Raw genomic sequence first — 25,468 nt, 5'->3', positions numbered from 1 at the left:
AATGTTTCAGCATTTTTGATCAAATAAATGCAGTGTTGGTGAGAGATGTCTTTCAACAAGATTAGAAAATCTTACCCACCCCAAATTTTTCAACAGTAGTAGAAATTATGAAATGTGTTTTCCCATGACTTTTAACAAATAAAGACTGAATTCAGATAAATCACTTTCCTCTTCTCCTTTACAGGCGGTTTTTCAGGGACATGCGTGGAAACGCCCTGGATAAAAAATCTAATTATGAATTATTAGAGTAAGTAATGCTATGTTTGGATCATTGGTGTCCAGTTCTCAAATTGTGTCCATATTTACAGAATCATAATATTTCTTCAGATAGCATCCTTTTTATTTAACTTAAGGGATTGTAGTACAATTAGTTTTGGTGTTTTTCACCCAAGAATAAAAAATGGTTGTAAGAAAGTTTACATTGTTTTGGTAGAAAGTGGAAATTTGTGAAATGTAAAGTCAAAATTAAGAGTAATCGGGAGGTTGCAATTGTGGGAAATACAAGAGCAACAGAAATAGTCACAGTTGTGAGAAAAAGTTGCAAGTACCAAACATTGACTTCCATTGGGAAACCTGGCTCGACCCAACAAAAAAGTGCTCTCTCAATAACTATCATGACAGAAGGATTAACATTTTTGCATTGTGCCTGGACATTATGTTAGAAATTAAATTCTAATGGGTCTTTATTCTCTGATTACTGCAGTGTTCACTTGTGAAGTTATGCTGTTAGTGTACTTCAAACCAAGCTCATACTAGACTGAAAGGAGTACTGTAGATCTTTGAACCATTAGAGGAATTCTCTCCGTCTCTTTTTCTTTCAAATTGTGTGTATATGGGTCAGAATAACTAGTCCGTGTTACATGGCCCTCTGAAACCTGTCTGATCTATTTTTAGTAGAGTATAATTGATCTTTGCGTATCCTGTAGTGGTGCAAGGGTCTCCATTACTGTAGTGTTTCTTTACACAGGAAGAGACAATAATCTGTAATAATGGCTCAGCAACAAACAATTGCTGTCTCCTTTCTTGCGCTTTTACCCCCAAATCCTATATGTTTTGCTTTCTTTTAAAGACTGAAGTCAGATTTTCTTGCTGTTTTTTCTCCCTGCAGGAAGGACGTTGGTCTGCGGAGATTCTTTCCAAAGAGTTTATTAGACTCAGTGAAGGTAATAAGACATTTCTGATGCTCCTGCGATGACTTGCTCAAAACGGTGGTTTTCTTGATTTATTGGATGTGGGGAAATGTTATTGTTCAGGCAAAATCAATGTTATTACCTGCCTGGCTTCCTCTGTGGTCTCACACCCCTGAGATGTTTTGGCCCAGTTCAGTTGTTGTTTTTCTGAAGAAGCCACTGAAGGGAACCGTTATAATGAAATGCAGTTTGCCAGAGAGCCAGTTTCCTTTTCCAGCTGACCTACCTAGTCCCTTTCAGTATGCTGTGGCATGATGTCTGCTGTTGTTTTAGCTATTTGTAAAGAATTATTCGCTGTAAAATTTGGTATAGTATTTATTGTGAATATTTCCAGAGAAATTGCCATGATTTTTACACTTTTAAATGAAAATTACCCATGAATGGCTTTAAATTAAATTGAATAGATTTTTTTTTTTCTCTCTTAATAAAAATAAATGTATGTAAATATTAATTTTTATATTAAAAAACAAAATATTTTAACATCCAAATATTATGCGGTTCACCTTTGCAATTGTGCAGTGATAAACTGCTAAGTTGTTTCTGCTCGTCGCATCATTAATTGTTTGAGTACGTTGTAATTCTGTTCGCATTTGGGAATTGAGATTGAGAATGGAAATGGCGTTTGTGTATTTGCGTTCCCGAGGGATTTTCCCGTTCTTTTTTAAAGGAGATTTCCTGCGTATTTTGTGGCTTTCACTTTCTTGCTCTTCCTCTCTATATTTTGCATTCTACCCCCAAAGCAGCCCAAAATCACCTCCTTTTCATTGGTTGCCATGGAAACCCAAGCCCATGTCAAGAGAGAAGAGAGAATTACCAACCAGTTTTGGGGTTTTTAATTTGAGAATCTTTAGATTCAAGGAGAAGGACCCTAGTTCTAATTATCATCTCTGAATAATGAATACTTTTTTATAATGTTTGCATAATTTGACAGGGCTTGTTTACACTATTAAAGATTGGTTTTAAAGCTATTAGAAACCCGTTTGTCTTTTTATATTTAGATTAAGACCCCTTATTGAGAGAAAATCACATCATTATTCTGCAAAGACAGTTTTATTCAAACATTTTGTGATTTTCCTTTGCTACAGTCTTATTCTTGTGCCATCAAAATGATTGACGGGCCTCGATTCCTTCTCTCTGAAGAAATATTGATTTACACAATTAATTTATAAATGCTTTTTCCTTTTAAAGAGGTTCGAATGTCCCTGTTTGTTGCATTAAGGTTCTTGTTGTCTACACCTAAAGGTGAAGTGTGTAATTTATCACCAGGCAAGACCAAACAGGTAATCTCTCTTCAGATGTGTGCCATTGATTGAGCAGTATTGAGGAAACAATGCAGTACTTCAGTGTTTACAATCTTTCTAAAGTCATCTTATGAATGGCAAGTAGTTGTCACTAATCTCGGCTAGAAGAACGTATTTTATCTAAAAAAATGCACCCACTTCACCTTTAAGGGTTTATAACTGATATAATAATTTAATTACAAGTCGTTGTATTTTGTCTTTACAGGCTAAACCCCTTCGGAAACTGATCCAGCAGACTTTTAAACAGTTTGCCAATCTGAACGACGAGCAGTGTATCCTCAAGTTCTTCGAGATCCTTTCACCTATATACAGATTTGATAAGGAGTGTTTCAAATGCGCTCTCGGGGTGAGTTGAGTTTAGATGTTAATTAATTCAATTCATTAAAATAAAGCCACAAGTCATTGGTCTGCAGTGCCCTCTGTTGGCTGAAAGATGAATAACAATAGTTTTGCCTTTTTTTTTCTTTTTTTTTTTAAATGAGGACATCAATTTGCATTGTATCTATCAGTTTGTGTGTGTTTCATAAAGTTTTTGTGTTGAATGTGTCTGCTGTTGTGTGTGATAGTCGAGCTGGGTGATATCAGTGGAGTTGGCCATCGGACCCGAGGAGGGCATCAGTTATTTGACAGACAAAGGCTCAAACGTAAGCACTATGCGTTTCGATGGATGAGAGGGACTGGACTGAATTGGACAGTGAATCTAACGTCTATATCTTTTTCTTTGTAGCCAACACACCTCGCTAACTTCACACAAGTGCAGAGTATCCAGTTCGAGGAGCGAGATAGGAAGGGAACGCTGCAGTTAGATGTAGCTGGAGCACCTGAGGTTAACTTCCACACACTATTTTCAGTGTGTCATTTTGTCTTGTGTGGTTTTTATGTATGGATATGGTACAGTTTGGGACCTTGTGTGTTCTTGTTAATTTTCCAGCCTCTCACGGTAACAACTACAACACTGAACACAGCAGAGAATATGGCTGATCTGATCGACGGTTACTGTAGACTTGTTAATAGAACTTCTTCATCGTTTATTGTCCGTGTACAGAAAGGTGAGAACACAGAAGCACTCAGACGAATTATATTCAAACTGATAACAGCATAATCTTAATAATGTTAATAAAATTTCACCGTTTTACAGTTTTTTTTAATCAAATTTTTATTTCTCAATGTTTGTCAACAGAAGGCGAGAGAGCTCTTCCATCTATCCCAAAGGCTCCAAAGTAAGTTGCAAAACTCAGACCCTACAGTACTTTACCACCTTTTTCCCATTAGTTTTTCATTAGATAGATTCAGTTCCTCTTTTTCACCCTGTTCTTGCTCCTTTGGCCTCTTTGGCTCAGACATGTGGAATCTCTCAGTGTACCTTCAGCTAATGTGACCCGCAGCCCAGCTCCCATTAACACGGCTGTGGTAGTGCCCATCTGTTATGTGGTCCCCCCTGCACATGCTAATGGAACAGACCTGCTCAGTGGCTTCAGCACAGATCAGTGTGGAAAAGGTCACGCTGTGATTAAGTTTGATTGAAAATGTACATGATTCATCTTCTTCAACCTCTGTCACACAGATCTGCAAACCATGAGAAACGGTTGCAAGGAGTCCGTACCAAAGCCATCTCCGTTTCAGGTAAGACTTATCCAAGAGGACTGAGATGTGACCTCACATTTTCATTGATAATGAACTTAATCAATAACTAATTCCAAGCATGTTGTGTAACACTCTGATATTTTCAATTCTTAATTCAGAGCAGTTCTAATCAAAACGCACATCTCTTGTCTTGTTTCTAAAATGCTGGTTAACCTTGTCATTCTAAAATACTCTCAAACCCTTCTGCAGTTTACTGGGGCATGTTTTGCTTGCAATATGGGGACTGAATGTCCCCACAAGGATGGTTAAACCTGAAGTCACCTGAATTAAAAGGGTCAGCGGTCCCCACAAGGAAAATGGCTTTATGAAAGTACTAAAAAAAGTCTTAATTAAAATGAGGTGTAGAGTATAAAAATTAGCATTAGCTCAATGTAGTAACAGTGCAAGTCACTGGAAAGTCCCCACCTTGATAGTGCATGTGTTTTTAGTATAACCGACAAAATAAGAATGCAATTTTTTTAAATCTATCTGTTGAAAAAAATGGTTTGGGGCTTAGTTTTATTGCTTTGTGTAACAGCCATGAAATACTCTTTCATTCTGTTGCCTCTCCTCAGTAATGTCTTTTGATGAAGACATTAATCTAATGCTTTCTCTTTCTTTCTGTCTCTCTTTTAAATCTTTTGCATGCTGATTGGATCCACAGATGATATTGGTGGGGATGGTAAAGTCCAATTTTAATATGTCTTATTGCAGAGTTGAGCGGGGCAAGATATTTAATATTTACAATATATGATGTATGATATTTTGAATATTGTCAGAAATGTTATTTTAATACATTTAAACTATTTTTATGTGTACATATTACTACATATGTTATGATTAAAATGCATTATTGCGTTATTTTTACAGAATATCATCAAATGCCAGAAAAATACAGATAATAGTTATTTTAATAGACTGTAGTCATTGTTATATATAGTTATACAGGTATATTATTAATTCATATAATATGTACTTTTTAAACTTTTTTTATCATTGAAAAAAGGACATGGAAGATAACATGAAAATATCCAGAGAAAATACATTTTATATCTATTTTAACTCTCCTATCCCCTGACCCCCACCCCCCAAAGCATCCAAAAATTTAGTTACACAGATGAAGAAGTTATTATACAAAGGCTAGGACAGACATATCCACATATTATTCCAATATTTGGTTATTTTCCAGAAACTATATAAACAGATTCCAAATTGTATGGTAGTCCTTTAGTTTGCCCTTTAATAAGATGTATTTTTTTCTTTAACCGAACTTCATGCAGTTGAATACCAACTCAACACAAGATTTATTTTTCGGAAACGAGTGCAAAAAGAATATTAAGTATAAATCAAAGTGAGCTGCAGTTTCTCCCTCTAGAGGAACTATTTTCTGAAACCTCAGAAGAAAAATGAACAGTTGCTTGCTTCAGTGTTTTTCTTTTTGATAGCAGTTTGAGTGCATTCAGTTCCCATGTTTCAGTCCTGTGAACTCAAGAAAAACAAAATACCTAGGTGTGTATCTGTGATCTCTCGCAGCAGTAGCTTACAATGGAATTTGATGTTTTGATCTGGTAAAACTAGTCAGCGTTGCCACGTTGGAGACTTTATCTACTGAAAACACACATCCCTTTCTCTCACAGTAAGGGGAAAGTGTTTGCCCACAGTACTCCACTCTTGGGACTTCACTGACAGTCAATATGAGTCAAAATCGGTTGACTTTTGCCACATTGCTGCATAGAGAACATTTAACAAAACTTTTTCCTTAAAAACCAGACAGGACAGACACAATAGCTGTCAAATTACCCATGACTTCATCTGTTTTTCCCAGTGACACCAATGCTTTGGAAAGACAGTTCCCCCTCTCAGCCAGATGTACTCGCTCTTTAAACACACTCAGATATCACAGCTGTGTGGATGTGATCGAAGCCAGCTCAAGCTCCTGCAGAATACATAGACACCAAAACACTTTTAAACTTAGCACTGCGGCGTTAATGGGGACGAGACGACATGTGTAATTGCCAAGGAGTGTGTGAGTTGTGCCAGAGCTGAGAAGACATGTTTCTGGATTTGGAAGGGCTGTTTTTAGCTGGTCCTGGGATATTTGGACTTAAAATACTGTTTTCCCTTTTCAGAAACAGATGACTACGCTGAAATCATTGACGAAGAGGACACATACACCATGCCTTCCAGTGAGTATCACGGGTTCATACTGATCTCAGACCAGGATTATGGTGCTCTGGGTTAAAATCACTATAAAACTGATTGTACCAGCAAAAATGATATCCTTTTGTGTGTGCTTTCCATGAATATTAACTTGAGAAAATCTAAAAGTGTATACTGTGAATATTTCAATATTTCAGTACGTCTTAAATGACTTGAAGTCTATAAATCTGGAAAATACACAACACCCTTCCTCTAAAGCAAATATATATCACACTACACATTTTCCTAACCTACTTCCTATTATCTACCTTACTTTTGAACACACTGTTTGGCATCACAGGTGCAGATACTCATGAGACGTTTATAGCTGCTTGAGTCGGTGTCGCTTTCTGTTTAGCTGTTCGTGTAGGTCTGAAACTGAACTCTAGAGTTCAGTTTTGTCTATTCCTTTCTGTGCGCTTGTGTCTCAAACATCATTTGCTCAGTGTGGGCTTGAATAGAGGAAGCTGTATTGTAATAATAGAACTAATTCCATGAATTGACCGGCACTGGGCACTTGGGCGCTGTGCCATGTGCTTAAAGGACACATGAGAAAGGCACAGTGCAGTGGTGAGCAAGCATTGAAATGGATATGATTTTAAATGTCCATTTTATAAATGGAACAAACATTTAGCGTTGTTATTTTGGGTAAATTATTTAGTAGATTATTAAAAAGAAAGTCTTGTCCGCAGTCAAGACTTGAACCTAAGCATGTGCACTATTGTTGTAACATGTTTTGGAGAATTTAATCAAATTATTCAATATATTTTTTTATTAATATTCTTGTACGTTTGTAATCCAAAATCATCTTTTACTTGAACAACATTTTTATAGCAAAGCAATTTTAGGGTTAAGTTACAGTTTAAATTGTGCCTTTTATATATATATTTTTTAAATTTTTTATTTTTTTATAAAAAAAAATATTTTTTTGTCTACCTGAGATAAGATATTATTCATATATTAATATATCATTCTTCTTGTGGCATTTCATGTTACTGAAATAAATTAAGTTTTATTATTAAACGTTTGATTTGTATTTCATTTGCCCTTAAACTTTTTAAATACATACATTTTTTTTAAGCAAATTAACAAAGGATTTTATCCCATAATACAGATTTCACTGCTACACAGGATATTATTTTTATTTGCCTATTTGCTCCACAGGCGGTATTGTATTTAAGGAAATTATGCAGTCTATTATTAAATAAGTTACCCACAACCGTGAAATTAACACATAAGTGTTAAAAGCACTGGGCCTTAATAACAAGACTTACTGTTTGGTTTTTGTAAACATTGCTTTAATTAAAATTTTAATAAAAGGAAATAATTATCAGTTAATGGTGACCTTAATGTTATTCAGTGTTATATTTGCTACTTTGTTTTCTCTCGTTATCGGCACAACAGAATATTATGGACTAGATGAAGGTAAAGCTGTTTCTCCTGCTGTTTTCATTCCCTTTCCTCCATATGCTTGAGACTTCATGTGTGACGGTGGTGCTTTTGCTTTGCCTGTTTGTGTTTCTTGTGGTTGAATCTTAATATATTTCTTTCTTTACTAATGTTGTAAACAGAAATAAATGTTTTTTGGATTTATACACATATGCAGAATTTCACTGAAGGTGCTCCGAACTGGCTTTGACACTTTTACATGGATGTTCAAAGGGCTTGTTAAGTGATTATTGAGTTATTCTTCTTAAAGGGATAGTTCACCCAAAAATCACAATTCTGTCATATTTACTCAAATTCAAGTTGTTCCAAACCTGTGTGCAGTTCCTTTGTCTGTTGAACATAAAAGAAGATAGTTTGAAGACCAACAGTTGCTGGTCCCCATTGACTTCCTTAGCAAGGAAGAAAATACTATGGATATCAATGGGGACCAGAAACTGTTTGGTTTCCCCACAACTTGAGTGTGACTAAATTGGTGAACTGTCCCTTTAATGAAGAACCATTTTCTTTACTGAGTCTTGTATGCGTTTTTGATTGATTATTGGGTTGGTATGGCATGTATGGAATGGATTCTATATTAAAAAAACATACTATATATGAACTGATTCAGATGGACCGAAGAATTGCATGGTGTCTTTTCTTTTTCTGAGTACATGGTGGAAAGGGGCCTTTGATAATCATATATGAAGTGGTATTTTTAAGTGTTGACTGGGTCCAATTTGTCTTTCAGCCAGGGACTATGAGATCCAAAGAGACCGAATTGAGCTGGGACGCTGTATAGGAGAGGGCCAGTTTGGAGACGTCCATCAAGGGATTTACATATGTCCGGTATAAATGACTTTTATTACATATTATTGAATTATTTAACTTGTATATAACTTACCTATACTACAGCTCGAAGGAAGTTGGCTGTGCTCACCAAGGCAGCATTTATTTGATCAGAAAAACAGTAAGGTATTATTATTGGGAAAAATTGTTACAATTTAAAATAACTATTTTCTATATTAATATATTTTCTAATGTAATTTATTTCTGTAATGGAAGCCATTTTAAAGTGATTTGTTTTTTGTAACAATGTAACATTTTTACTGTCACTTTTGATTTAATGCATTCTTACTGAATAAAAGTATTAATTTCTTCAAACAAAAAACAATCTTTCTTCAGTCTATAACAGGGATCCTCAAATCTGGACCATTCCTGCAGAGTTTAGCTCTAACGCTAGTCAAACACACCTGAGAATGCTAATCAGAGTCTTCAAGATCATTAGAAAATCACAAGTAGGTGAGTTTGATCAGGGTTGGAGCTAAACTCTGCAGCAGAGTGGACCTCCAGGGTAAGATTTGAGGAACCCTGGTCTATATTAAAGTATGAATTACTCAATGTGATGATGGCTTTTCCTTTGCTAGAAAAGACTAATGTTGTATTAATCTGAAAGCTTTACTGAAACCTTTTCTTTCTTTTGTGCTGTCAGGAGAACCCAGCTCTTTCTGTGGCGATAAAGACGTGTAAGAATTGCACCTCGGACAGTGTTCGAGAGAAGTTTCTCCAGGAGGCCTGTGAGTGTCAAATCACTTGTACCCAGCAGCCGGTAACAGCACTGCATTATCTGTGTCATTCCCATGGCTGTGTCCATCAGCATTCCATCACTGTAACTGAGAGGAATGTGTTTTGGTTCGTTGGTGCTGAAACTCCAAACATTTTCCGCATGTGGAGTTTGTAAGAGCACAGCTGTTGGCTTTTGTACACCCGAACAGGTGCTGGTATATGTGGGTGAGAGTGATAGTGGAGAAAAAGTGAGGCACTAATAAACACAACATAATGTTTTTACCACAGATTTTAGATCCTTCACAGATAATTTGATTGAACTGTATAATTCAGTTATTTTGGCTGATTTAGGTACACATGAGGCACATCCCACAATTTTGAACATTTTTGAATTTTTCTCCCAAATTCTTTGATTAATAGAAAATTCAAAAGAACAGCATTTATTTGGAATATAAATAATTTGTAATAACAATCCTTTTGTCTCTGCTGTCGCTTTTGACCAATTTAATACGTTGCGGAATAAAAATCTCACTAACCCTAAACTTTTGAAGAGTAGTGTATATTTTTCATTACAAATGCAGTTATGTATGCTGCTAAAATGTCATAACGGATGATGTTGGATTAATTTAGCCTCTCTGTGTTACCACAGTGACCATGCGACAGTTCGATCATCCACATATTGTAAAGCTGATTGGCGTCATTACAGAAAACCCAGTGTGGATCATCATGGAGCTTTGCACGCTGGGAGAGGTGGGTTTTTCAATCTGGTTTATGCATAACAGTTTGATTTGGGTTTGGGGGAGGGGTTGGTACACGTCTTAAATCTCCAAAGGAACGTGACCTGATATTAAATCCATTAAACTCATATTATTCACAAAGATGGCAGCCGGGTTAAGGCTGGAGGAATCCATCATGACTGCTTGTCTCATAAACCGGCCATAAAGGCGTAGTAAAGATGATCGATAGTGGAGGCTGTATTTCATAGCACGTCTCTGATGATTCAATCCCTCTCTGTGTGCATAGGGCTTTCAGATGGAAAACAGTTACCTGCTAAATAGCTAAAGAAAGGTCTGATTTAGTTTTAGCAGGGGTCCTGCATCAACATAAATCAGTTCTTCTTTCCCCAGGGCAAGTCCCAAGGCAATATTTGAAGACCCTCCTATCTTAGTTGATATGAACCTCTGGGACTTCTGTTGTGATAAAAATAAATGTACTCCAAATATGATGTCATTTGCACATTTTAGTATTTTAAGCATTTTAATTAAAATAGTTAATATAACTAAATGTATAATCATTTTAAGACTTAAAGGGGCTTAGTTAAATTTGATGAGGCCCTCTAGTGCCCCCCCCCCATCCCCCCCCCCCCCCCCCCCCGCTTGAGAAACCACCGACCTGAGACCCTGTTTACTTTATCTTTGAAAAAAATAATCATAAGACAAAAACATAAGAAAATTAAAAGAAAGTCAAATCTTATTTAAAAAACCATTGTAAATACCATCTTAAAGTTAACATTCTCCAGCTTGTCGTAAATCCCCAAAGATAACATTTTTTAATGGATTTGAGTTTTAATGTATATTTTTTGTCCAAGTATAAGGCATTTTAAATGGATGTGCAAACTTTACATGATTTATTTGTTATTTTAGCTGATTTAATTAATTTGCAGCATATACAGTAGATGGCAAGCATATCCAAGATGTTCCATGAATTTTTGAGTATGTATAAAGTATGTATGCAAAAACTTGCAGTTCAGTGCAGTGGTTGATTGACAGGAGGCTAGACTGTCTATTATGCATCAAAACGGATCAACATTTACACTACACTTAAGCAGTGGTGTTTTTAACTTATGTGCTGTTGTTGACTGTGAGTGGAGGAATAGCATCATAGCTATGCCATTGAACCTCATTACTAGTGCTGCTATAGACTGGAGTTTCCTTTGACCTATACAACAGCACCATCTGGTGCGCAGTGTTGGTTTTAAATTTATTTAGTTTTCTGTGAATCCTTGAAATACTCTTTTTGTATTTTATCATATTTATGACAATTTTCTCCTCTTTTGCTTTTCAGTTGCGTTCCTTTCTTCAGATTAGGAAGTACAGTCTGGATTTAGCATCACTCATCCTGTATTCTTACCAGCTCAGCACAGCTCTTGCATACCTGGAGAGCAAACGCTTTGTACACAGGTATGTCTCCACATCATTCAGGCCATTATAATTGATTATGAACAGCACCCATTTCCTGTTGAACATTTCTGCGGACAGGATCCCCATCTAGTAGCACTTCTGCATGCATATTTATTATGGAAATAAGGTAGAAAGAACTGCTCTTATAGATGTCTACTCAGCGCATTCTAAAGTAAAGTCTCTCTTTTTTCAGGGACATTGCAGCACGGAACGTTCTGGTGTCCTCAGTGGACTGTGTGAAGCTGGGAGACTTTGGTTTATCTAGATATATGGAGGACAGCTCTTATTATAAAGGTATTAATGTACTCTCTTTAGTACAGATCAGAAAGCCAACACATTACTGTTTCTGAATGTGAAACATTCATTATAATATAGTAAGTTAAATATGAAAATTAAATTAATTGGATGATATAGAGTTACTTTGAGGCATTTTTTATTTTTTGAGGCATTTTTTATTCAGCTTGCAAGTTCTTTCCTACTTTAAATTGTGCTACAGTTATGTTCACAAACCTTAATAAAAGGAGTGCTTGTGTGAATGCTAATATAGTTTTAATTATCGTTATTTTTTTTGGTGTGAACGAGCCTTCACACCTGACTGAATGCACAGACCTCTACTCATTTTCATTCACTCTTATTGTCTCTTTCTCGCTCTTCACAGCCTCTAAAGGAAAACTACCTATTAAATGGATGGCGCCAGAGTCAATAAACTTCAGACGTTTTACCTCAGCCAGCGACGTGTGGATGTTTGGTAAGTGAGTGTGTGTGTTTTACTGCAATGAATTCCTCTGCCAGAAACACAGAAAGTCTCTTGTGCATGTTCAGACAATGAAAAGTTAGCATTAGCATTATGCATGCAGTGCATTTGGGACATCTAAACTATTTCGAAACTGTGTTTAAAGAGAGCCTTTTTCGGAGTAGAATTTGAATTTTTCCATTCTGTGTGTGTAGCGACAGTTTAATTAATAGTGCAGATCGGTAGTAGTGGAGATTAATGCTAAAGTTGAGTTTCATTAGAGATGGAATATTGCAGTTGTCTTCATGTGTATCTAACCTCACTTTGTATTTTAGGAGTGTGTATGTGGGAGATACTAATGTATGGAGTGAAGCCGTTTCAAGGCGTGAAGAATAACGATGTGATAGGCCGGATTGAGAATGGCGAGCGTCTGGCAATGCCGCTCAACTGCCCACCAACCCTCTACAGCCTGATGACCAAGTGCTGGGCGTACGATCCCAGCAAACGACCACGATTCACCGAGCTCAAAGGCCAGCTGAGGTCAGTCCACACAACTTTGCACAAATTTTGCTCAACTCGTTATGAACAGCATTTGAATTTTAAAGGTCATGGTTTTGAATATTTCTTTGTTTGCATATGTAAAACTTGATATATTAGTAGTCGTCTCCACACTTTCATTCACTCTTCTGGTTTAGAATCTCATGACCACAGTAAATTAATCTGCCTAATAGCAGTAGAGGGCGCTGTAATGCTCTGGATGTCTGAAGTAGAGATTAAGCCCAACATGAACCCATACTTGACCAAGGATGGACATGTAAAGCATTTAACAGGCATTTAACAGGAAAACTCTGCTTCCAAGTGTCATTTACTAATCTGTTTAGGGCTGTATGGCTGTATATACATGGCTTTGTGTACAGTGGGGAAAAAAATTATTTGATCCCCTGCTGATTTTGTACGTTTGCCCACTGACAAAGAAATGATCAGTCTATAATTTTAATGGTAGGTTTATTTGAACAGTGAGAGACAGAATAACAACAAAAAAATCCAGAAAAACACATTTCAAAAAAGTTATAAATTGATTTGTATTTTAATGAGTCAAATAAGTATTTGACCCCTTCGCAAAACATGACTTAGTACTTGGTGGCAAAACCCTTGTTGGCAATCACAGAGGTCAGGATTTTGTCCCACTCCTCTTTGCAGATCCTCTCCAAGTCATTAAGGTTTCGAGACTGGAGTGTGTTACTAATTGTTTTCTTGGTGACTATGGTCCCAGCTGCCTTGAGATCATTGACAAGATCCTCCCGTGGATTTTAACAGAAAATATTTTTTTTAAATTGTACTAATAACATTATTAATCTTTTAACATTATTAAACATCGATAAATTTTAGTGACCCTAAACTTTTAATGGTAGTGTATACTGTATGTAAGTCTAAACACTCAGAATGGCATTTTAGAGGAAGTTTAATCCCGTTAAGCCTGGATTCACCGCTTGCATGTCTATGGCACTTCCTGTCTGGACGTGATTTCATAATTGGAGTATCCGTTATGAGAAAAATCATACTGTTCTTCTTTTATTCTCGAGTTTTTCTCTCTTTCTGACCCTTTTAGGCATGCACACACATTCACACACTCCCTGCATCCTTCATGATACAATAGTATTTGGTTTCTAAATGTCTGTTCATGTCCGCACATGCAGTCAGTTCCCGTAAATGCTAATGGAAATGGGAAAAAACGAGCTGTACTCTGACAGACCATCAAACACCTGAATCCCTAATAATCTGAGGAATCTTTTCTGCCTTCAGCAAAAACATCCAAGTTTTCTATTTGCAAATACAGATTTGACAGTACTAGATGTTTCCAAGATCTCAAGTTATACACCGATGTCCCAGATATCCAGATTGAGGCAGATATGTCATGTTGCATCTCAAGTATAAAATTAATTCCTTTCTAGGTATCTTGGATGGAGTGAAATTTTTTTTAAATACGTATTGGAAAATACAGACTGTCATTAAATTTGCAGTACATTCAATTCGAACGTCTGTTTCTAGGAAACCATGTAAATATTTACACTGTTAACGGCATTTATAAAGCCAAATTACTGCCGTAACTAGTGCTGAAGGTATCAGAGCAGAGATTTAGTCAATGTCCTGTTGTGTTTGATAAGGAAATTAGCTGCTGTGTGCTTGAGGTCTGTGATTAGTGGATTTATGGCCTTTATGATGTGATTTCAAGGTCAGTGTTGATGGGTCTTGTTTTGATGGGTCTTGGGTCTTGTGTCACATTTGTGATGGATAAACAGCTGTTGTAATATAACAAAGTTTGTCTAACTTATTCAGAGGTGTCTCTTAAGTCTATTACAGTGAACACTAAAATTAAGTGAGGATTATGAAATGTAATGAAGTCACATGGGTCTGACACACAGGATGCTGCTTAAACTAAAGTCCATTGTCTGTTCCTCAGAAGTCTTTGTCAGCAGTTGCAAAAAGAAAGTCTAGCCCAAACAACTTGAAGAATGAATCATTATGTTTGTCTTTGCACTCAATAGTTTGAGTCTAAACACTGAGACTGAAGCAGTATTTTGTGTGTATGAATTTTTTACACCATGGACCGGTTACGGTTTGAAAAAAATGTTGCGGACCGGGGGTTGGGTTGTTGTTGTTGTGGATGGTCTTTAAAACAGGTCGATTCATTTATACTGTTATCAGCACATGTTGAAGTATATTAGTCTCTTGTCTCTTGAGAATATGTGCTGTTAATGCAGCATTAGAAAACTCCATCAGTTTTGTTTACTTTCACTTTCTGTATGACAGAAGTTAAGACGTTCACCGGCATAACTATAGCGCAAAGTTTGCACGTTGCTGTTGTGATATCCATTCATGGTTTAAAACAGAAATATTTCCAGTATTGCGACGTAACTGCAACCCCTCATGCATATGTATCTTAAACGCAGGGATACATGAAAGAGGAATCAAATCGGTATGCCGCGCTGTCTGAAACACGTCTCTATGCTTGTGCGTGCTGTACTGGCACACACCCGAAGCGCGCATAAGCATAGAGACGTGTTTCAGACAGCGCGGCATACCGATTTGATCAACTGCGATACGTTTAAGCCCTAATAGCCTATATGACAGATCAGAGCAATCTTTTATTTACTAATTTAACATGAAATCGTCAAATTGCTACTCGATATCAATCGCATAAAACGAAAATACAGAATAATTAGAAAAATCATTTACGCACAATAAATAACAGAGCGTCATATCTATTCACATTTTCCCCCGAACGTTCTCGCGACCTGGTACGAATTCTTCCACGGCCCGGTAGTGGGTCGCGACCCGGTGGTTGGGGACCTCTATTCTAGAGTATATAGACAGTGTAACACATGTTCTGAAATAGCTGTGATTGTTGTGTTACAGCCACACAGTAAAAGTGTTTCCCCTGCCATTATATTAGGGGGGCGTACCCCCCACCCCCACCACACAACGGCACCCCCTGCCCCCCTCGAAGGTCAAGTTAATTTTATTTTCTTTATTGCGCCAAATCACAACAGAAGTCATTGAAAGTTACCCTTCCTATAGAACAGGTCTATACCTTGTTCTTTTATTAAACAAACTAAATAGCTTGATGTTATTTGTCTTATTTACACGACGGCATGTCATTTCTGTCTCTACATGGTCGTGCGTTTCTGCTCTCTGTAGGTTAAGGCTAGAAGGGATACATATGGCGCTACTGGGCATGTGCACATCAATACCGCGTAATTTCTGTCAAACAGTACAACAATAATTACTACTTTTTCATTATTGTAACGGGTAGGTTTAGGGTTGGGGTAGGTGTAGACCATAGACTGTAAAAAAAGATGGACAACGCATCTTCACTTCCTTCCACTATAGAGAAGTGAAGCCAAAACATCTTAGTATGGCCGCTACCATCGTGAGTAAATGACGTCATTTGGAGCCAGAGTCTGCGCAGTAGTGATTCGTTTGGAGCTAGAGTCTGCGCAGTAGTGTCACAAGGTGGAGCCGCAAAATCAAACTCCCGCCCAAACTTCCGCAGACCCAATCAACCATAACGACACGCCCCATTTTTATAGCATCAAATTACTAGCGAAAATCCAACTTATCACAAAAACGAACAAATTAACATACAAAATTGTATTGGAAGTGTAATTTATTTTTTTATTTTGTCTCAAGTCCCATTCGTTTACATGGAGAGGGCGGGGTTTATGACCTGTACTGCAGCCAGCCACCAGGGGCGATCAAAGAGCCCGCAGCTTCACTTTTCAGGACGTGTGAGAGGCACACCCGGTGTATGCCCTAATCCCTTCAGAGGGTTTACCCTCCAGAATGAGAGCTTTGAAGGGTTGAAGGGTGTAGGGGCCCAATTTTCCAAATTCTGAAAGCTTCTTGGCACTCTGTAAGGCTTATTGCTAAAGCTATCATTGTCTCTGCCTGTTTTCACTGATGCTGCCTTCAAGTGCTATCAGAATGATCTTAAATAGGAATGCGGTAGTTCAAAGTTGCATATGAAAGCAATGTGAGTCGATCGCTTGAAGTTGTCGAGCTAATAATCAGAAGTGGGACTTATAAAGTTTGTGATAGCAGGAAACCAGTGCTCCGTGCTCCCCGTCTGTGTAATTCATAAACGCAAATTATGTTTAATTAAATGATGTATTATGTCAAATTATGTTTATATTATGCACAGTATAATCAGATGACTGACTTTGAAACCGAGTAGTTTTCTGTAAAGATAACAGGCTTGTATTAATAGTGGAATTTGTTTTTACATTTTTTATTTGAACATTTTAACCATTTTTGTTAAGAAGCATTTTATTAAATAATATTTGAGAGAACAGATTTTAGTCTCGTTTCTAAACTTTTGTTTAGAAACATTGATAATCCTCAAGAGCTTTTAAGCCTGAGCTTATGACACCTTTTAGTTTTTGTTACATTTAGCTCCAGTTTTTGTCTTTTTTTGAGAGCCTGAGACCCCTGCAGCAGTCATGGCTGTGCATGATGGTCTGGGTGTGGGGAAGCTCAGCAGGTCTGGATTGATCACAACAGGTGTCCCTTCTGTTTATCCTGCATCTCTCTCTCTCTCTCCATCCACACACTCATGGTCTCTCTCAGAGATAATAGAGTTTCCAGAAATAGTCCCTCTCTCAGTCAGCTTGCATTCTCTCACCCCTAAGACTTACATGCTCCAGCCTTTCTTCGCACCTCTTGCGTTTCTGTAGCCACCTCTGAGCGCGAGGCTTCATGTACGAACTTCACATATCGACATTTTAAGGACTGTCTGGTGAGTGTTAAGGTTATTACTAACATTTCCATCCTTTAGGGCTTTTGTTTGATCACTAAAGCCATTGCTGTGAATTCACTGGAGTTTATTGTGTCTATATAGGGGTCTGTCATGAGCAGACCCCACCCTGAAATCACTCTTCCATTCAAAAGTTTGGGGTCGGTAAGAGATTTTTTAAAAGAAGTCTGAAATGCAGTAAAAACAGTAATACTGTGGGGGAAAAAATTAAATAACTCTTTTCTAATATATTTTAAAAATGTATTTTGTTAATTCCTGTGGTTTACATTTAATCCGTTTCATGGCAAAGCTGAATTTTCAGCAGCCAGTACTCCAGTCTTCAGTGTTGCACGGCCCTTCAGAAATCATTCTAATATTTTGTGTAAACGGGGATGTTTTTTGTTTTTTTTCCGGGATGTAACATTGTAAATGTTTCACATTTGATCAATTTAATGTATCCTTGCTAATTTCTTAAAAACATTTGAGCATGTGAATATGCACCCTAATGCGGTTTATTATGCATGAAGAGTTTATAAAGCCTTATATTCGTTTTCAACATGTCTCTTTTTACTCACACAGTCTAGCATGACAGAAGATGATGGATTAAATATGTTAACGTCATCCTCTTATTCACGCTGACTACTTACCGCTTGCCATGACGTATTTGATTGTGAAATAGTTTGAATAGTGTTTCAGGTATGAATCTGTGTTGCTTTATTTTCCCTGGTAGTCGACCTTGTGTGGGTTGGCATCTTACACTGATTCATCTGTAACCATTGACTGACTCTACCTTTAAACCAATTGCATAAAGTTGGAAATGTCATTCTCTTTAACTTTTCACATTTGCATCGAAGAGGTTTCTTACCTACCCGCTCTGCACGATGTCGCAAGCTCAAGTATCCAATTGTAGTTCTAGAAGAAAGATGTGGTTGTTTGACAGAGTTTTCCATCGCTGTTTGTGCAGTACAATCCTTGCGGAGGAGAAGGCTCAGCAGGAGGAGCGCAGCCGTATGGAGATGAGGAGACAGGTCCCCGTATCCTGGGACTCTGGAGGCTCGGACGAAGCACCACCCAAAGTAAGTAAACAATCTGATGTTCTTATCAATGTGTAACTGCAAAAAGAACATCAGTTTTAAGCCACTGGATTGTTCATGTGTTTTTCATGTTTTTACATTTATGGCAGCCCGAGTTCATCTGGAACAGCAGATTTATTACTAAGGTTAACAGCATGTCACCATTTGTCACTCTAGGACATGGTGTTTAGTAAGGAGTAGTAGTATGCCTGTGTGTGAGTTTTTAAATGAAAGTGAAAGTACTAGAGTAATTTTCTGAAACTTTGAATGCAATATTTTTATAAATTTTTTTTGCATCAAAGAAAAAGACTATCAATGTATTTCCTGTTGTGATTAATTGATTATTGCGTGTTTATAGTTAACCAGCACTTTTCCAGACAGTCTCTTTGTTTATAACCTCCGCTCTCCAGTGCCAGGTCACGTCTTCTGTCACGCAACATCACTGTGTCTTGGAAACAACAGCATTCTAGTTTCTCATTTATTATGATTATATAAGGTGAGGTCTGAAGTACTGAGAGCACCAAGAGCTACATTAATTAATACATTAATAATTATATTATTATATTTACTTGTTTGATTTGTGACCTAGATCTTTTTATTTCCATATTTGAATTTGATTTTGAATCACATATGTTCAGTGTGATCTCAGTCTTTTGGACCCCACTGTGTGTTACATATGCTTCCCATATGCATAAATGCTTCTTCCCATGTGGTTCTCTGTCTTCACTTCTCTCTTCATCTGTTTGAACAAGCTGTGAGGACAATAAATATTATTAGATGCGTCATAATCTTTCCATATTTCTGTTAAACTAAAGACAGATTAAAGCTCTGTTTATCACTTGAACAATTCAAAGAAATCGATAACTTATTGATCAAAAAACTGATTCAGTCAAAATTAAGCCTTTTTTGGATGAAAATGAATACACTTGAATGAAATCAAGACTTTAATTTTGTGGAGTCCATGTGTGCCAGCTTTGAGGTCTGTATGTGCTAGTGTGCATTTTTTATGCTTTTAAAATTTGCAGTCTTTCTATTCTGGGAACAGTTTAACCATATTGATGACTCACTGAATCTTATGATAGGTCCATTCCCAACTTCCTTATTTAGTAGAAAATAATACACTGCCATTCAAAGATATTTTCAAATAAATTATTTATAATAAATAATATGAAATAATTTATAAATTATTCAGAAAGGATAAATTAATTGATAAATAGATCTAAAGTGACTGTAAAGACGTGTATAAAGCTACAAAAGGTTTCTATTTCAAATAAATGCTTTTAAACCTTGTATTCATCAAAGAATCCTGAAAAGCAGTTTCCACAAAACTATTAAGCAGCACTTTTCCAACAATGATCATAAGAAGAAATGTTTCTTGAACAACAAATCGGCATATTAGAATGATTTCTGAAGGATCATGTGACACTGAAGACTGGAGTAATGGCTACTGAAAAGTAAATTACATTTAAAAAAATACATTATAATGAAAATTTTTTTTGCTGTATTTTTGATCAAATAAATGCAGCCTTGGTAAACATAAAATACTTTTTTCTCTTTAAGATTCAAAAATCTTACCATCCTCAAACATTTTAATTGTAGTTTTTATTTTTGTGATTGTTGTTGTTAGTCTGTCTGCTTTTTGACAGGGTTTTAAATTCTTCCCTGTCCCTGTGTTGCTCATATTGTGGTGACTGATGGGCTGGTCTGATCTCTTCGTTTGCTCTGTGTGTGGCTTAGAGCACCTCATACTCTTACTTTCAAACACCCTCTGCTCCCTGTCAGACCTGCCAATCATTCTGTCCAGGTGCTGATGTCTCTTTTTGTGTTGACTGGTCACACCTGCCGTTGTGCTATTGACTAGAACGAAACTGCATTCATCCAAGTCGTGCCTCACAAAATTTCTGCCTTTGTCATCCCTTCTGTGTTTACTTGTGTTGTTCATCTTTCATTGTGTGTGTGTGTGTACGTGTAGCCCTCCCGCAGACGTCCCCTCCAGCACAGCTTCAGTATGGACTGTCTGTCTGCTGCTTCTCGCCCTCCACAGCAACCCTTTGGTTCCCAGATCTCCCTTTGCATCCGCCAGCCCAAGCCGCCTTCCTCTCCTCTGGGGCCATGCGATAAAACCATCATAAACCAATCACCACAAATACAGCAAACGCTACACCAGTACACTCATGCTAATACACAACAGCTTAGCGTTCTTCCTCAGCATTCGTTCCCGCAAACTCAGAGCCCGCTTCTGCTTCAGCCGTTACCGCTGCACTGCTCCCTGCTGTTCCCTCAGGGGCCCAGAAGGACTCCCTCTGTCCCCCCCAGTGCCACCCAGCCTGCTTTCTTCGACCCCTACTATCCCTCCATGCAACAGCTGAGCCTGATCCACGTGTCCCACAGATTCTCACAGGCAGGTGTGCTAGGACTGTTAGCAGGGCATCCCAAGAGTTTTACTGTCGCTTCTTTATTTGCACAGGTGTTTTTATTGGTGCATGCCATTTTTAACTGCAGATTAAATGTTATAGGCCCGGTTTCACAAACGGGGTTTAGCTTAAGCTAGGACTAGGCCTTAGATAAAATTAAGATATTTAAGCAACTTTTATAAAAATGCCTTAAAAGAAAACATTGCAGGTGTGCATCTTGACACCGAACAATGACACTGGCATATTTTAAGATATGTCAGAGCAAGATATTTTCAATTGAGACAGCTCAAACATGCATTTTAGTCTGGGACTATCTTAAGCCTTGTCTGTGAAACCGGGGGATAGAGTTTTAAAAAAACAGTATAGAGAAGAAAGGCTTAGTGTATTAGATTTATGTTGACTGTATATTATCAAGATTAACAGACTAAGTATACACAGTGTGTAATAGAGTGCAACAGTGCCCACCCACTTTTTCACCATCTTTGTTCTGAAAGTAATTTTTCCATTGATTTTTCTCATAGGGATTTTAAACAAAGTCTTTGCTTTGAGGTGAATCGTTATGTTACCAAAAAAGTATTTGACAGTTGTACAATACTTTGTACTTAATGGCTTTTATGAGGGAAAGAACTCTTGTACAATCCCATTAGGCATTGTGTATGACAATCAATAAAACAAAATGGAGAACTATAAAACTATTGATTTAAAGATGTTGATTATGTATTTAGAAACAATATATGATGTTCATTACAAAATGTGAGTATATATACAAATATTTAAGAAGTTTAAGAGCATAGAGAAACTGACCACATCATTCAATGTTGTTTCTTTGCAGAATCATGGGTAATGTAGTTTTTCAACAGTTTTAATAGGTTTAAATAATATGGACTGACACCTTAAACAAAAGCATATTCCATAAATTAACAACCTTGTAGCTCACAGTTGATCCGTCTTCAAAGGTTTATGAGTTATTGTTTCCCTACAGAGAAAATGAATGTGATTTTTACTTCCAGAACCTGACTTTTGCACTCTATTGAAAATATATGGATTAAATTCACATTGTGTGTCACCCCTGAAGGAAGTGTAGAGTTAGATTAATGGATATAAAGTACATGTTGGACATGGCTGAACTACAATCACATTATCTACTGTAGGTCTGTTAGTGGAACTTTGCAAGAAACATGTAAAAAGCATTTACTTGACTTTTAAAAAAATGACCAATTATTGCTTTAGTCTGACTTAAATCAAACTTTAATACAGTAAAGTCATTTAAGTGACTCAACTGCTCTTTACTGTGACTCAATTACCATGATGCCTTTGTAGTTCTTTATTTAAGAGCCATTTTAGACTATTTCAGTCATGATCAAAGATGATTTTAGGCTAAAACCAAGTTAAAAACTGCTACAGTAGCTTCAGATAGCCTTCCAGATAAAACTGTATGGGAAAACTGCATGTTGCCTCTTCAGTGCATGTAAACTAAACTGTGCCAGACCTGTATTACAATTAAGCATTAACCTGCCATAGATGTGTGTGGTTTTGTGAATCTCAAATTTAATATCAAAGAACGCTTTATTTTCATAAACACAGACAAAACAGTTGTAGAAAGGCTCCCAACCCCATCCGCATTCCCAAAACAGCATTCTTAACAAAAGGAAATTAGTTCTTAAAGCAGATTAGTGATAAACATATTTTTGGTAGCCCTTCCAATAGTGACAATTCCCATCACTTTCATGCCAGTGTTCATGTTGTTTTTTTCCCTATATTAACTCTTATCTGTCCATTTAGTGTATGTTAGTGTATGTTGTCACCCACTTTTCTCCTTCTATTTCCTCCTTTGCTCGTCTGGAGCTGTGGTCAGGCGACTCTCTCTATGAACGTGTTTATAAGGTAGATCAGTCCGTCTGCGGTTTTCCTCCCCACAGCTGAGCACGGAGTATCCCAACCAATCGGATGAAGACCGCCTCCTGTCAATCAGCATTCATTTTTCAACCCCCTCCCTCTAATCTATAATAACTGCCCATGTACTGTAATACTATAATAACATTTCAGCAATAACATGTGCATTGTGGTAACATTAACTAACTGCTTGCATTTTATGTTCGACTGTTTTATTTTCTTCCCTTCAACAGCCTGAAATCTTCATCCACACAAAATTCACAAGAATTTTGTGTGCGTCTGGTGGACTGATTTTAACAGCATCTCCTAACATAATCCGATTGGCTAAAATGTGCTAGTATATTGACATAATCATGTGTGTATGATTACAGCCCAGTCGACCTGGTTATCCAAGTCCCCGTTCCAGTGAAGGGTTCTACCCTAGTCCTCAGCACATGGGTCAGCACAATCATTACCAGGTACAGTGCTTGCATTAGTCTAATACAGATTGGTAAATTCACTAAGGATGCAGCAGACAACTAGTTGGATTACAGGTGGTTTATAAAGAATATAAATTTGCTTTATATGTGTTTTGTATGATGTAGATGGGAGGGCACTCTGGCCCACACGGCTTGCTTCCCGTGCCAGTTGGGATGTACCCTCCCCAGGCCGCAGGGACTGGATTTGATCCCCACAACAGCTGGAACCATCGCAGGGCTGCTCAGGATCACATGTGGAATCCCAGCATGGAGGTTAGAAATCTGGAGGTTTTCTGAATGCTGAAATCTAAGATGCGTTTCAAAAGTGAGTGAGCTGCCAACATAAACAGCATTTTTAGGCATCTCAGAGATGCTCCAAATGTGAAGACTGTTTTAAACATTAATAACAAATGTTTGAGGCCTTTTAAGGTAGCTCATTTTGCCCAAAGTCTAGGCTGCACCAAGTTTGTCCTAAATGCAATCTGGATTACGTAAACAGATTAAAAAAATTAAGTACTTAAAATTACATTTTAAAATACATTTTAATATTGCATCAAGTACTAATAAACACATTACTTTTTATTTGAATTATCACTCAGTAGGTTATTTAACCATGTATTACTATGTCTTTGGAAGGCTCTAGGCACATTAAACACATTAAAATGCACAAATTCACATTATTTCTTATTTACTTGCAATACAGGTATTCCCAAACTTTTTGGTCATATGAACTTCTTTCACGTAATACATTTACTTGAAGCACCCCCTGAGATTTTACAATACTTGTTTTAATCATTAAGTATCATATTTGCATTATCGTGGTTCTCTGACGTTGGTTAATTGTCACATGCCATGCAGGTAAACAAAAAATATTTCATTTTTTTTTAGTAAATGTTTTATTTTGATTTATGCGATTTTAAAACATTTTTATGATTGAATTAATTATTAGCTTTTCATCAAACTTACAAACCCCAGTTTCCTTGATGTAATGTAATGTTTATTGCACTTCATGTTGTTCATTACAATGAATGGAATATATTGAATATATTTAATTTAATACATATTTTTAAATAGATTAATTCATAACATTTTAGACATTTATACATAGACTCATTTATAACATTAAATAAAACTGTCAGAAACTCAAGCAAATTACATTATTTGGTTGTCTAATGTTTTTTTTCAGAATCGTGGGAGAATCATGGCATAAAAATACATAGACTAACATATGATCTAAATACCATTAGTACTGTTTATAGCCTATTATGTTATATGTAATTATGTATGTTTATGAATATGAACTATGTATGTATTATGTAGTTCTGTACCCCCCTCCCTTCTTTTGGTTTGTTCCGCGATCCATGACTGAGGCAAGAAAAAGTATGTTGTTCACAAGACCCTTGTTTGTCCTGAGCAGTTAAACTGCTCAGTTTTTTCAGAAAAAAAGCCAAAAAAAGGTCATTTGTCAATTGTGTAGCAATGCATGAAGCACCACTCATAAAGAAGTCAAGAACAACCAAGCAGCTGTTGTTCATAAACACAAGCTATAGTAACAAAACTGGAGTGTATTATCTATTTTATCATGTTTATTAGCGTCAGTATGTTGATGAAGTGTGTTTGTTTCAGGATGGTGTGGCTGTGCGCGGTGGTCTGTCTCAGCTGATGGAGGAGCAGTTATTACTGCAGCAGCAGCAGATGGAGGATGATCAGCGCTGGTTGGAGCAGGAAGAGAGACTACTGGTACTGATCCCACTAACTTTCACCCTTTCCATCTCTTCCTCACATTCATCTGCTCATCTTTGTTTCCTAACCCTCTTATCCCCGTTTTCCCCAATTAGCTGCATTCTGTGGTTTCTAAATTCTTCCTAAAAACATTTTAGTGGAGAATCATGATGATGTTTATTTATAGCCGTAGCAATATGATTTTCCAAACAGTCATTTTCATGTTTGTTTGAGAATAAGTGTTTCCACCAATTGTGGTTTCCGGGCTCCATTTATTTGTAAACAGTTGTGAGTGATCCTCACAATTTCACAACATCATCTTTGGCATTATGATGTTTATTGCTAATTATTTACATTGTTGAAGAATTGCAGAGAGAATAAGAATTAGAAGGCATTGC

General features: G+C 36.9%; 1 protein-coding gene across 5 annotated transcripts in view; it reads left to right on the top strand.

The window, feature by feature from the left end:
• Positions 1 to 25,468, top strand: part of LOC306877536 (focal adhesion kinase 1-like) — a 65,290-nt gene that overhangs the window by 29,097 nt on the left and 10,725 nt on the right. For 2 of the 5 annotated variants that reach the window (XM_079429356.1, XM_079429353.1), the window contains 21 exons: positions 185 to 247; positions 1,109 to 1,163; positions 2,697 to 2,837; positions 3,058 to 3,135; positions 3,219 to 3,317; positions 3,423 to 3,540; positions 3,672 to 3,711; positions 4,056 to 4,114; positions 4,779 to 4,796; positions 6,244 to 6,300; positions 8,490 to 8,587; positions 9,231 to 9,315; positions 9,954 to 10,054; positions 11,369 to 11,484; positions 11,678 to 11,778; positions 12,143 to 12,232; positions 12,553 to 12,757; positions 18,475 to 18,586; positions 23,262 to 23,348; positions 23,475 to 23,621; positions 24,975 to 25,088. In XM_079429356.1, the coding sequence (XP_079285482.1) occupies positions 185 to 247; positions 1,109 to 1,163; positions 2,697 to 2,837; positions 3,058 to 3,135; positions 3,219 to 3,317; positions 3,423 to 3,540; positions 3,672 to 3,711; positions 4,056 to 4,114; positions 4,779 to 4,796; positions 6,244 to 6,300; positions 8,490 to 8,587; positions 9,231 to 9,315; positions 9,954 to 10,054; positions 11,369 to 11,484; positions 11,678 to 11,778; positions 12,143 to 12,232; positions 12,553 to 12,757; positions 18,475 to 18,586; positions 23,262 to 23,348; positions 23,475 to 23,621; positions 24,975 to 25,088 (1,984 nt within the window). Of the gene's footprint in view, positions 1 to 184; positions 248 to 1,108; positions 1,164 to 2,696; positions 2,838 to 3,057; positions 3,136 to 3,218; positions 3,318 to 3,422; positions 3,541 to 3,671; positions 3,712 to 4,055; positions 4,115 to 4,778; positions 4,797 to 6,243; positions 6,301 to 7,717; positions 7,739 to 8,489; positions 8,588 to 9,230; positions 9,316 to 9,953; positions 10,055 to 11,368; positions 11,485 to 11,677; positions 11,779 to 12,142; positions 12,233 to 12,552; positions 12,758 to 18,474; positions 18,587 to 23,261; positions 23,349 to 23,474; positions 23,622 to 24,974; positions 25,089 to 25,468 lie in introns of all 5 variants that reach the window. The other 3 variants (XM_079429357.1, XM_079429355.1, XM_079429354.1) reach the window with 2 other exon arrangements.

The sequence above is a fragment of the Barbus barbus genome (genome assembly GCF_936440315.1).
Source record: "Barbus barbus genome assembly, chromosome: 12".
Taxonomy (NCBI): domain Eukaryota; kingdom Metazoa; phylum Chordata; class Actinopteri; order Cypriniformes; family Cyprinidae; genus Barbus; species Barbus barbus.
This window is presented reverse-complemented; position numbering and strand designations above follow the sequence as displayed.